General features: G+C 36.0%; 1 protein-coding gene across 1 annotated transcript in view; it reads right to left on the bottom strand.

Annotated features, from left to right (window-relative positions):
* Nucleotides 1-1887: 1887 nt before the first annotated feature.
* LOC112053257 (BMP-binding endothelial regulator protein-like) overlaps nt 1888-12939 on the bottom strand; it is an 87042-nt gene continuing 75990 nt past the window's right edge. Inside the window, exons 5-8 of the mRNA XM_052881797.1 lie at nt 8698-8907; nt 7786-8036; nt 6243-7384; nt 1888-5659 (exon numbers count right to left, since the gene is read on the bottom strand). Coding sequence (XP_052737757.1) covers nt 6263-7384; nt 7786-8036; nt 8698-8907 — 1583 coding nt within the window. The 3' untranslated portion in view covers nt 1888-5659; nt 6243-6262. The remainder of the gene's footprint in view (nt 5660-6242; nt 7385-7785; nt 8037-8697; nt 8908-12939) is intronic.

The following is a 12939-nucleotide window of genomic DNA, read 5'->3' as shown; positions in this document are numbered from 1 at the left end:
ATTATTGTAGAGAGATTCTGTGGGATAAAAATAATAAATTCACTGTTTTAAACCGGACGCCAAATTGTCCTAGATAATTTTGATGGCATAAAATACAGAAGTTTGGCTCACCGCCAGACGCAAGTAATGGGTCTATTTAAAATTCTATCCCGCTGTTCATAATACCTACCTAAATCTTTACCTACCCACAATATTTCTTTTTCGATGCCATTTGATCTATCACTATTAAACTGCTGTACATTAACGATATTTTGAAGAAATTTATTGAGGTCGACTATTTAAAAAGGTTTAAAAATGAAAGGAGACTGCCTAGTTTTATGGTCATCAATATCAACTCATGTTCGGCTCACTGCTGAGCACGAGTCTCCTCTCAGAATGAGAGTGGTTAAGCCAATAGTCCACCACTCTGACCCAATGCGTATTGGCAGACTTCACATACGTAGAGAATTAAGAAAATTATCAAGTATGCAGGTTTCCTCACGATGTTTCTCCTTCACCGTTTGAAACACGTGACATTAAATTTCTTAAAATACACACTGAAAAGTTGGAGGTGCATGCCCCAGACCGGATTCGAAACTGCACCCTCCGGAATCGGAAGCAAAGGTCATATCCACTGAGATATCAAGGCTATAAATTTTTATAGTATGTGCCTAGTTAGAATACTGGTCTGCATTGCGTTAAGGCCCAAGTGTTATTCCCTAAGTAAAATAACTTCTATTAGGTTTATCTGTCTCTATAGTCTCAGTATCAACCTTAATATTTACGCCTACTACGAGTAGCCCGAGTAGCGTTTCGGCTCTTAGTTCCTGATTCGCATTGCGAAGTTATGGAATGACCTTCCAGTTTCCGTTTTCCCTACCACATACAACACGGGTCAAGTCAAGAGTGCATCTTCTAGGTAAGCGCCATAGGCTGCATCATCCAGCACCTGCATCCAGCGAATCCCTGCGACTCGCTTGATGTTAGTCCACCAGTTGGGGGGTCGACCAACACTGCGCTTTCTAGTGCGGAGTCGCCATTCCAGCACTTTAGGGAAGGACATTTAAAGAACCTACAAGCTCCTCAATTGCTAATCTCACGTGTGCCTCCTACACCTTGCAGATCAGCACACGGGGCCTTTAGACCGATAGTACGAGTATAACCTATTGTAGAGACTTTTCAAATCACAGGTCGGTGTCGGAGAGCAGCAACACCAGTGCTAAAAGTCTTTAAAAGCGGGCTAATTTTTAGGAGTAGGATGAAAATCCACACCCCCTTCGGTTCCTACACGACATCGTACCGGAACGCTAAATCCCTTGGCGGTACGTCTTTTTCGGCAGGTTGGTAACTAGCCACGGTCAAAGCCTCCCACCGGCCAGACCTAGACCATTTAAGAAAACCTCAACCAGCCCAGCTGCTCTGTCTTGTAAATTCACCGCTCTGCGCCACGGAGGTCGACTAAGTCTAGCCCTTGCTGTGCAACCCTTCTGCACATTATCATTTTCAACCCATATTCGGCTCAGTGCTTAGCTCAAGTCTCCTGTATGAATGAGAGGAATTAGGTCAATAGTCCACCACGCTGGCCCAATGGGGATTGGCAGATTTTACGCACGCAGAGAATTAAGAAAATTCTCTGGTATGCAGGGTTTTCACGATGTTTTTCCTTCACCGATTGAGCCATGTGATTTTTAATTTCTTAAAATGCACACAACTGAAACGTTGGAGGTGCATGCTCCAGACTGGATTCGAACGCACTCCCTCCGGAATTGGAGGCAGAGGTCATATCCACTGTTTATAATTGGTATTGTATACCGATTAAGGCATAAACTTTTTTTTCCCGGAAAAATCCATAGTCCCCGCAGGTTTGTAAAAATGAAAATAATTGGCGTCGTAAAATAAAACAAACTATGAATATTATATTATATTTAGGTAATTCTTTGATCGTCGAATAGTTTCACTGTTGACACACAAAGTGTCGAAAATTATATTAAAAATACAATAATCATTTAGATAATATTAACAAGTGACAAGGCTGTAACTAGGAAAATGTCATAAAACTATAAAAATGTTCATATAAATTAAAATATTTATATACGTTACAAAATATAAAATATTTGTTATATTCAACGCATAACTTCGGTACTGATTGAATATAATATACTCGTATATATAGTAATATGGTCGTGTCTAGGTACCTTACCTTATTGCCTGGCTAATTTATCGCTAATCGTCCGATAATAGGTATTTATGCCACTGTCATGTAATGAGGGTCATTGTAGCACGAGTGATTTTTGTGTATAATATGTCACATTAGACAGCACGAGTGCTACGTAACTATGAAGAATATAGAATTAGACTTAAGAATATATTTATGTCATTAGTAGTTGTTAAAATGGTTGAATTAATTAATTATCGGATGACTAGGAACTGCCTTTTAATAATTTTATGCCTAATACGAGCATCAGGCAATGTTTTAATTGTAGGTAAATTATGCGTAAATAAACATATAATGTAAATAACATATTTAATTAAATATGTTAGTACATAATGAAATATATTGAAAAAATGTAATAAATATATTGAAAACAGTTATTTACCTATTTCAATGTAGGTAAGTATATCGGCAGTCGTTGTCAAAGTATTTTGATTACTTATATGTTATATCAATATTAAAGTGCAGAAACTGCAAGAAACAATCCTATTCATTAATTTTATCTGGAATTTTTTAACTTCAAATCGATTATATAATTAAATATTTTTATCTAAACATTTAAGATAGAAATGCATTATTTAAACATTCAAATTTGGATAAACGCACCACCGAATACTTATTTCATCTGAACATCAATAATGTTATAATATGTATTTTTATATTATATTTTAACTTTATTTTTATATTTAAAAAAAATATTAATTACAATTACAAGATAAATCTTTATGGAAATATTATGTATACTATATCAGAGAGCGATAAAATATTTATATTTAAATTATACACTTGTAAAAATACTCGTATGAAAATAATACAAGTTATTATACTTAAGTCATAGTAAAATATAATATATTAATAATATGGCGACAAGGTTTGCATTATCTTAAAATAACATAAATCAATCTCAAATAACTTACTTAAAAGCCTACATAAAACGTAGACTTATAAAATAACCCAAAGATATTATTTTGAAAGGGAATGCAAATAAAAGATTAAGTGTAAGTAGACGAAATTACAAATTTAATTGGAAAATTACTAAATGAATTTGCATTTTGATTTTTTAAAATTCAATAGCAAGGCTGTTTAACGGAGACAGTTCAAAATAACAATTATGTAATGATTCAAAATTGCAATATGTAGATATTGGTTAAGTGACAAATGTGTTAAAAATGTTTTTAAATTGTGAGTTTCTCTATATATTAGAAGGCGCAATTTACAGTAACATTGCTAAGATCCAAAAAAACCAAAAAGAGAAAAATCTCCAAGATTCGATTTAATGAAATATAATTAAATTATAGCTCTTGCATTATAAAAATACTGTTTAAAAAATCAATTAGCCTTTTTTTTTCAATGTGTGTGGCAATATTATATTTTGTTGTTTTATAGTAAGTAGGTTGTTTTATTTAATTATACTGAAGATTTAATAGCGTTTTAGCACTCAAAGTACCTACTGCAAGTAATAAGCCACATTTATTTATTTTTAGATAACTGTCCATCTTATCAAACAGTCAAAGATTATATGAGGCATAAATTTCAATAATCTTTTTGGCAGTTCACACCAACACTAGATAGCTTTGTCCAAACTTATGCGTTTTTCCACGTCATAGTTTTGACTATCATGAAAGTTAACGACTTTATTCATTTCTGTGCAAAATGGCAGTACTTAGTCCAGAAAAATCCGAGAACATCTGATTTGATTCTTGATAGGTACTTACATTACTAAAAATGATACACCTGGAAGTTTCCTTCGTCTTAAACCGAAATCCGAAACCGAGGTAATTTACTTTCCCTAAACTAGGTCGAAGTTCAATAACTTCATACTTACGAAATATAATTAAACAGGATGTTTATTTTTTTTTAATTGATTTTTTTTTTCGCTAGCGTGTGAATTCGTTTGAGGTTTGAATATTGTTATGGGGTTTCTTGTATTGAACTAATAAATGTCAGGGCGGCTTACAGACGGTGAACCTAGCACGGTGTATTTCGTTTGAATTAATAACCTGATGATGCAACATGAAGATAAAAACGCACAAGTAAGGGCATGCCTTATAAATCTTTATTAATATAAAACACCTATACGTCGAATTCAGCATGATCAAAGTCAAATATTAAAATTCATTGGTAACGCATTTAACAACTAAAATTTAAATCAATTCCTAAACTTAAATATCTTATAATAAAATAATCGTTACACATTATTATGTATAGTGGAATAGATCAAAATAATATGTACAGTCATAAATTATTCATTTTGTTAATATTAGGATAATGCTAAGCATCCATCGGTGTAGTAGCAAGACATGAAATATGCGCTTCTATTCTTTTTTCATGCACAACGAAACCTTTAGATGCTCACAAATATAGACCCGCTCCTTTTACCGTATACATTTCGATAAACAATTTGAGACACTTCATTCCAAAGTGTAATTATATAAGGTACACAATATAATCATTTTAGCTTCTTGGCTTCGGCTAGATCTAAGATTTTGTAAACTATCTACAGATGAGATCTTAATTTGAACTATGTTATTCAAACGTCTCCTGTCTGAAGTCATATCCAAAGCTATTTATCACATTTTGTTGACATGTTAATACATCCAACATTATTTAACAAATGCAACCCTCAATAGTCGAAACTACAAGACAGGAATTAAGCTTAACGATCATCAAAATTCAAAATATCTTTCAAAACCAAACCAAAAGTTTTCAAAACTATCTACATATATAATTCTAATAGTATAAAATAAGTTATAGAGAACCAACGGGGCTAAATTTTCGATCATCATAAATTTATAGGTCGTAATTTTGGAGAGTTACTTTTAATGTTTACATTTTAGTGCAAAAATAAAGTAACCTAGCAAATATTTAACTTCCGTAAGTAATTACAAAGATAGGTGGGTATTTATTGCAACTAAGTGGATTACTTTTATCTTTTAAAAATGTTACGTTGGATACGTGTAAAAATCTTGAATCAAGTATTCTTAAACTTGCGTTTTTTAATTTTAAAAAACAACTAATCTGAATAAAAAATATTAGTTCCTCGGCCAAAACTATAAACAAGAGAATACAATGTGAAACATCCGTGCAGTTACAAGTATAATTTGATCATAGATAACTAAAGAGTAAACGAATAGCGTTAACGATTCGAGAATTACTAAGAACGTTGACAGTGAAGAAGTCAAGCCTCGAACAAAATCCATTATCAAACATCCATCTAACGTTCACAAAGCAAAACAAGTACCTAAATATGGGAATGATTAGGTATCTACTCATTTCGAAATAGAAGCTGGTCATTTGGCGAGGTACTATAAATGTACAGTTGGTACATCGTAATATATAACAGCTTGTTTACCTAACTATAAGTAGTTTAAATGAATACTGTTTATGTAAATAGATCTTCGTTCCTAAAGCGTCGCGCCTCACAGGTGCGACCCACTCGTACAATAACCATCCGATTTCGATTACATTCTGAAACAAAGCAAAACCTTTTCTTAGTATTTCATTAAAACCAGTCAAGAAGGGTAAACTAAAGGACAGTCGCATCAATCATCATCATCATACTATCATCGAGATAATCTCGTGAAGAGAAATAAACAAAATTAACCAATGGCGGTGCAACCAGAAAATATCTCTTTCATTGCGTTGCGACGAAAGAATACACTGGGGCAACTCCGCTGCCATTGGACGATACTTTCTCTATTTCTCTTCACAGGGTCGCAATTTAGCGCTAGCTTTTCCTTAAGGTGTAGTGGTAAGATGACAGACCAAGCGCATTTTTATTGTTTGTATAAACTCAAAGTTTGTTTCTTAACATAAAAAAAAAACAGAAAATAAAGAAAATGCCACACACTAACGCGCTGCTTGTCAACTATCTACTGTCAAACGCTTATTTGTACACCGTACCACTACGAGTACATCCCAAGACTCGAAAAACTGACTTCTATACAATGAATTGTAGAGTCAACATCTCGTAATGTTGCTCCGTCTTCGGGGTAAACCGTACGTAGAGTATTAGTTAGATTAAGAACAATTTATTACTTGGCAAACTCACCTCACATTATGCCACATTGACTAGTAATTTTGTTGCCGCAAGTTTTTGTAGTGCAAAATTGGAGGGGGAGGTCGGGAGCGGCTATTGTTCCGTTTCGGCAGCGCCCCAATGTTCAACAAGTTGGTGTCCTTGGGCGTGGCGGAGCGGCCGAAACCCTTGCGTCCTCCTCGGTTGAGCCACTGCGGCGGCGGACCTTCACAAAACGCTGCGTGCACCCAATTCAGAGGCTCTGCTCCTACACGCGCACACTCTCTCGCGTAAGCTCTGTAAGCCGCGCAGTGACATCGGTAACCCGTACAGCTACAGGCATCCAGAAGACACGCTTCCTTATAATTGTGTGGATTCACTTTAGCTGCACACTCCGCGAAAGCCTTGTGATGGTCGAATACACGACACAATCTTCTCACTTTGGGCAGTTTCGATTGCCGACATCGTGAGATCCCACCCGGTCTTTCCTGCTTCCGAGTGCAAGCGCGATGACCTCCAACCCGCCACGACGATCCAAACCTCCAAGTATCAGTCAACAGTCTGCCATCGCGGGATCTCATGTCGTCTCTAGCTACTGAATTAAAGTTCCCACAAAGCCCGCACAGTTTGCCTTTGTACGAACTAGACACGGTCACTTCGAGAAAACCATCGCCGTCCCATAACATTTGCACTCCTATATTGGCTTTCAATATAACGGATCCATTGCTCCGGCTTATATCAGCCACACCATTTATAGTATTAGGAAGTGTAACTCTCTCTCCGTTAACTTTAATTCGCATTTTCTTCCCCATATTTATTTTAGTAGACCCGATGCGAAGTGTCGCTGTACGCGTCCATGAGGAATGTGAAGTGTTCCGCGCGTCATTCGATATTCTTATCGAGAATGTGTGGTTCTTGCAATCCGATACCAATTGATACTTGCAAGAACCTTGGAAGCTATAAAATTTCCCATCGAAAGTTTTATAGTGGGGATCTCCAAAAACTGTGCAAATTCCGTCAATGTCGACGCATTTTGGGCAGCATTGTCCAGGTAATTGTCGTAGTGTTTGATCAGAGGGACAACTCATTGTTTTGCATCGTTCCATTGCACACCGTGGCTCTCCACCATGGCATTCACAAGATTTGCATGCATCTAGTTGCCACGTTTCTCCATCCTGAAAATAAAATAATACAACATTTAGACTTTTTATTTTTTCAGATCCCTAAATTATTTTAATAGTGAGTACATTTTTAAACTACACTTTTATACTTCCCGAAATGTGCCTTACAAGCTGAGTGCAAGTGAGACATCAGTATTCCTTCGGTTCTAATTAGATTCCGATCCTGAAGATCCCAGAGTCTTCGTAATCCCACGTAACCAACCTCTCCTTCAGAAGAAAAATCTCACATAATCCATTGTCTCACTGAGGAGAAAATCCCACTTGATCGTCCCTTGTCTTATGAGAAAAATCCCACCTAACAGTCCTCTCCCTCAGGAGAAAAATCCCACATAACCCGTCCTTTTCCAAAGGTTGAACATTTCCCTCCGTCACCAAAAAAAGCATATTTTACTTACTTGATAAGTTTTTCCAGCTACGACACAGGCTGTATTGGCTTCTTCAATCTGTGGGCATTCTGGACAGCATTTACCAGGAGGAGGGGGCAACGCTCGGGCTCCGCAAGTCAGCACAGGGCACGTGTGCCGCGTGCACACGGCTGTGCCATTCATGCATGTGCAGTCTGTGCATGGGTCTACTCGGAATGGACTTAGATGTGCATGATATTCCTTGCCAATTATACATGGTTTCGGTAGCGAATAACCTGAAACTGAGAAGAAATTAATTCAATTAAAATTAAGATACATAAATATTTTTTATTATAGATCGATTAGATTGAATTCTCGGAGAGATTTTTTTAACTTATCCAACTTATAATACAGATAAGACAGCCTTAAGTTTAAGGATGTCAATCAATTAATCAATAATGAATCAATCAATAATAATATTGTTTTAAAGGGTTGCCACGAAGTGTCTGGCGATTAGAAATATAATTTCAGATTATCCCAAACAAAAAACAAAACTTAACCATTGAAAACTGCTTTATCGTACCTCCCAAAGCCAAGTGGTCTAACCTAACGTAGGTGCCTACTTATGTTATGGTAGTACTTGTACATATGTTTTCTGTGATAGTAGCAAGAAAACTTCCAGCTTTTATAAAATCAAAGGTCAATTAATACAACACGAACCTCTTCTTGTTGTATTTTATTATTAAAAAGCCTTGCCACGTTCCCGGAACTATAATTTCTTTTATTAGCAAACTGAGTAATGCTAAAAGGAACTTGTGGCACCCCCAATTCAGGATTTTTATATTTCAGTAGAATGCATCAACGACATATTATCTCCATCTCGTTGCGTTGAGACAACATCCGCTATTGGTCGACGTTTGTCTTTCTCCCATCCGACCCGTATAAAGTTTGAAAAGTATTTACTTGGAAGTATTTTATCAGCGGTGGGATGTAAGCATCTTGGGCAGCACTCTCCAGAGGGCGTATACTGCTGAGACACAGCACACGGCAGCACTGGGCAGGCGCGCTTGGTGCAGGACAGCGCCCCGCGCACGCAGCGGCATGACAAGCACGGCTCCTCTGATATACGGACATCACGACCTTCCCAAACTGGTTGGCCGTTGATGATACATTCTGAAAAGGGAAGAAAATCGTCTTAATATATAAATGCGAAAGGTCTTTTTTCACGAAATACAAAGCTGAAAGGAGATGGTTTTATCACGAAATACAAAGGAGATGGTCCATTTCAGGTCCACTCTTGTACCCCGTATCAATAAAATTTAAAAAAACAAGGATCTTATTAAAATTTATTAAAGTGAATAAATGTAACTAAATAAAAAAAAAATTATATGCAAAGTTTTTGAGTTATATCAAGATGGCGCCCTTAAAGCAACTATGACATGACAATTGACAGCAAACGTCAAATCGATTACTGCATTGAAAACGTCATCAATCCGCCATTATTACCCTTAATAGTGTTGCATTTCTTGGGAGATAGTGAATCGATTCGAAAGAGTTAAAGTAAATTCGTAGATTTGTATATTCAAAAATAGTTTAAATAAATATTTTCTTTTATTTCTGCTAGGGTACAATGACTGGGCCTGGGCTCCATACAATTTTGGACCATCTCCTTTGCCAGCAGTTTATAGTTAGTAGGTATCCAATAAGAACGGATTTTGCGATAGGGTCAGATTAAAGAGGTCTAAGGGCGGACGAAGTCGTGGGCGTCCGCTAGTATTCAATAAGAGAAATTAAACAAAAGTTAAAATAAAGAAAAGTTTTACGAAAGAAAATAACTACGCATGTAAAGAAATTTATTAAATTTTCAGATGAAGATTGGTTTTGTTTGTAAGGTGTAATAATTTAAAGTGAATTTAAAGAAATAAAAAAACGTGTCTTAAATTGTGAAGGATAAACATCGTGAGGAAACCTGAATACCTGAGAACTTTCTTAGTTCCCTACGTGTGATGTTAAGTCTGATGTTCTGAGAGGAGCCTCGTGCTCCACAGTGAGTTAGCTCCCGAATATGGGTTGTTAACAGTGGCGTGCACTTCATATATACATTAAAGTACTGCATAATATGGGTTGTTTTCTTAATGCTTATTAAATGAAGATTTTCTCAGCTTGGTTAATTTTTCTTACTAAAATACATACCTTGATCGACTAACTTATGCACGCCATTGGTTGTTAATGATGATGACCCTTAATAATATTTGAATAAATTCCTATAATGTTCGTTCCTGTAGTATACATAAAAACACAAAGCCTTACATTAACTGCTGTTACAAACAACGCTGAACCTTTTTCTGGAAATAGAAAGGAATAAAAACAATCTACTTATAACATACTTTATTTCAACATAACTTTATTTCATTTGCGTTTTTAATTTTTGTTTGTCCTGTACGCAACAGTCATGAATTCGAACATCAATTGCAAATGAATCGTAACAAAATGCGACGAACATTTTAAAAAGAACAGCAATAAAATGCAGGATCTACACATCTGAGAAACTCGCTTTGGAATTTTTAATTGTTTTACAATAAAGATACAAAATAAAGGCAATGCTGTCTGCCCATTGTCTGGGGAGATGGACTGCGATAAAAACCAATGACCATCAATTATTGCAATCGGGTAATGAATCAATCAGTTGTTAACGACAGTCGACAGCGACGGTGAAGAACCACACACGATGCCCACTCCAACACGACTGCCTGATCACGCTTTGCAATGACTAGAAATACACGTTGCATATTAAGTGTACATTTTCAAAGCACAAGTTGTACAGCGAAATGTTCACATTCCACATCTTGAACAAAGGCAACACATTCTCTTAATCGTGTGTACGAGCAAGTTATTTACTAAATCTACTGTTACACATGCTCATTTCAAGCACGAAAGCTATGCTTTTAAGCAGTTGCTACTTATTAGCATGTGTATCGCAATATTGCTAATAATGAGCATGCTTATTTCAAGCTTGCTCAAGAATCAACAGTCGTGCGATTTATGAGCATGCTACTTGCTGCGCGGGTGGAAGAGGGCGTGCTTTTAGCGCGTCTGAACAGGTTTGCTTATTGAGTATGCTAGCCGATCAGCATTGCTATTCTGTATTCTCTTCACCTTCATCGATTCCTGTCTAATACGATACTATAGAAAGAGAGCGATAGATACAAATTAGCGTGTGTAATTGGAATGTTTGCTATGAGCTTGCTTATTCAGGAGCATACTTAAAAATAGCATGCTATTGCTAGCAAATGAAAACTGATGATAAGCATGCTTGTATGGAGCATACTTAATAGCACGTTTTTAGCATGCTTTTTTAGAGCATTTGTAACAATACCTTAATGCTATAAAATTAGAAGCTTTGGTGCTATTACAGTAAGAAGTTTATTGTTCTATTGCAATTTACAATTTACTATATATAATTGCAATTTACAATAGCCAATTAATTATTAATTTAGCCAATTAATGTAAAAAGGAAACCGACCATTTTATAGAAAAAAAATCCTACTAATATTATAAACGTGAAAGTTTGTATGTTAGGATGTTTGTTACTATTTAACGCCGCAACTACTGAACCGATTGGGCTGGAATTTGAATGGAAATATATTTATCTGGATAAACACATAGGCTTGCTCTTTGGGCCGAAAAAAATCATGTTTTCCCGAAATTTGTAAAAAACTGATGATTTTGTTAGTATGAATGTTTGTTACTCTTTCACGCCGCTACTACTAAACCGAATCACCTGAAATTTGAAGTACAGATAGATTTTACTCTGGATTAACACATAGGCTACTTTTTACCCCGAGGGATTTGTGTAAAATATTTCATTATATTAATTAATCAAAATCACCAAAAGTGATTAGAATTCACGGATGTACATATTTTGTGAATGGAGTGTATTTTGTTAAAATCGTGCATTAATATTGTAGATATTGTCCATATCTCGATTATACAATTGTCAATCAAACTAAAATTAAACCAGTCTAAAACTGATAAAACTGAGACGCAGTATTGGTCGACGCACTACCAGGTGGACTGACGACATTGATGTCGTCAGTCCCTACGGCTTGAGGGAGTCGCAGGGATTCATTGGATGATATGATTATTTTTATGTCTGTAGCAGTATATTCATCAAATCATTTTGACGTACCGCCAAGCGATTTAGCGTTCCGGTTCGATGTCATGTAGAAACCGAAAGGAGTGTAGATTTTCATCCTCCTCCTAACAAGTTAGCCCGCTCATCTAACATTGCATCATAGTAGCGTGTGTAGCGTCGCAGCACCGGTTCACTCACACTTTTATTTAACTACCCTATAATGATTATTTTTGGTATTTATCCTCTTCTGTTTGTTAATTACTTTTGTTCCTAAATATTGTATTTTATAATAATAACCTGTGCACGGTAAAACCAACTGTGGTTTGTGTTGCACTATGGTTAGGCTTAATTTAAATGTGTTTTTTGTTGAATAATAAATAAATAAAAAAAAAAAATCACTTACCATCAGGTGAGATTGTAGTCAAGGGCTATACTTGTAAAGAATAATAAAAAAAAATCTGGACCAAGCAATTTCTGATGAATTTGAATTCCGATACAATTTTCTTTTATTGACAGACCAAGCATGATGGTAAGTGGGAAATTGCTGCATATAAACGAAATACATGAAGGCATGAAAGATTGCAAGATACACGTCTACAAATTGCCGCCCTGTGTCCATCCATGTGGTAAGCTTTATGCCTCATAATATGCCTGATATTCGACAATCACGCTCTTCAGAACGGAACACAGCAATGCTGTCTGACAGCAGGTATAAGTATAGTAGTACTTCTCCGAGTAATAAATACTGACCCAAAAAGCTTACTACCACTGTTTGAAGGGCGGAGACAAAAACAAATCCAAATGTTAATTGCTAATATAGTGAAATTATGAGAGAACTGGCCTAAAATTTTTCAGGCTATTTTTGTCAATTTACAATGTTCGTACGCAAATTTACAATCCACGCAAAATTCCAATCCGCATTGGGCCAGCTTGGTGGACTATTGGTCTAACCCCTCTCATTCTGAGAGGAGACTCGAGCTCAGCAGTGAGCCGAATATGGGTTACTATATGGATGTACGCAAATTACATAACATAATAAGAGTTCCGTTTTTGTACTACGTACCTACGTT

This window comes from Bicyclus anynana, chromosome 5, assembly GCF_947172395.1.
Source record: "Bicyclus anynana chromosome 5, ilBicAnyn1.1, whole genome shotgun sequence".
Lineage (NCBI taxonomy): Eukaryota > Metazoa > Arthropoda > Insecta > Lepidoptera > Nymphalidae > Bicyclus > Bicyclus anynana.
The sequence above is the reverse complement of the archived record's forward strand: the minus strand, read 5'-3'. Positions and strand labels throughout refer to the sequence as shown.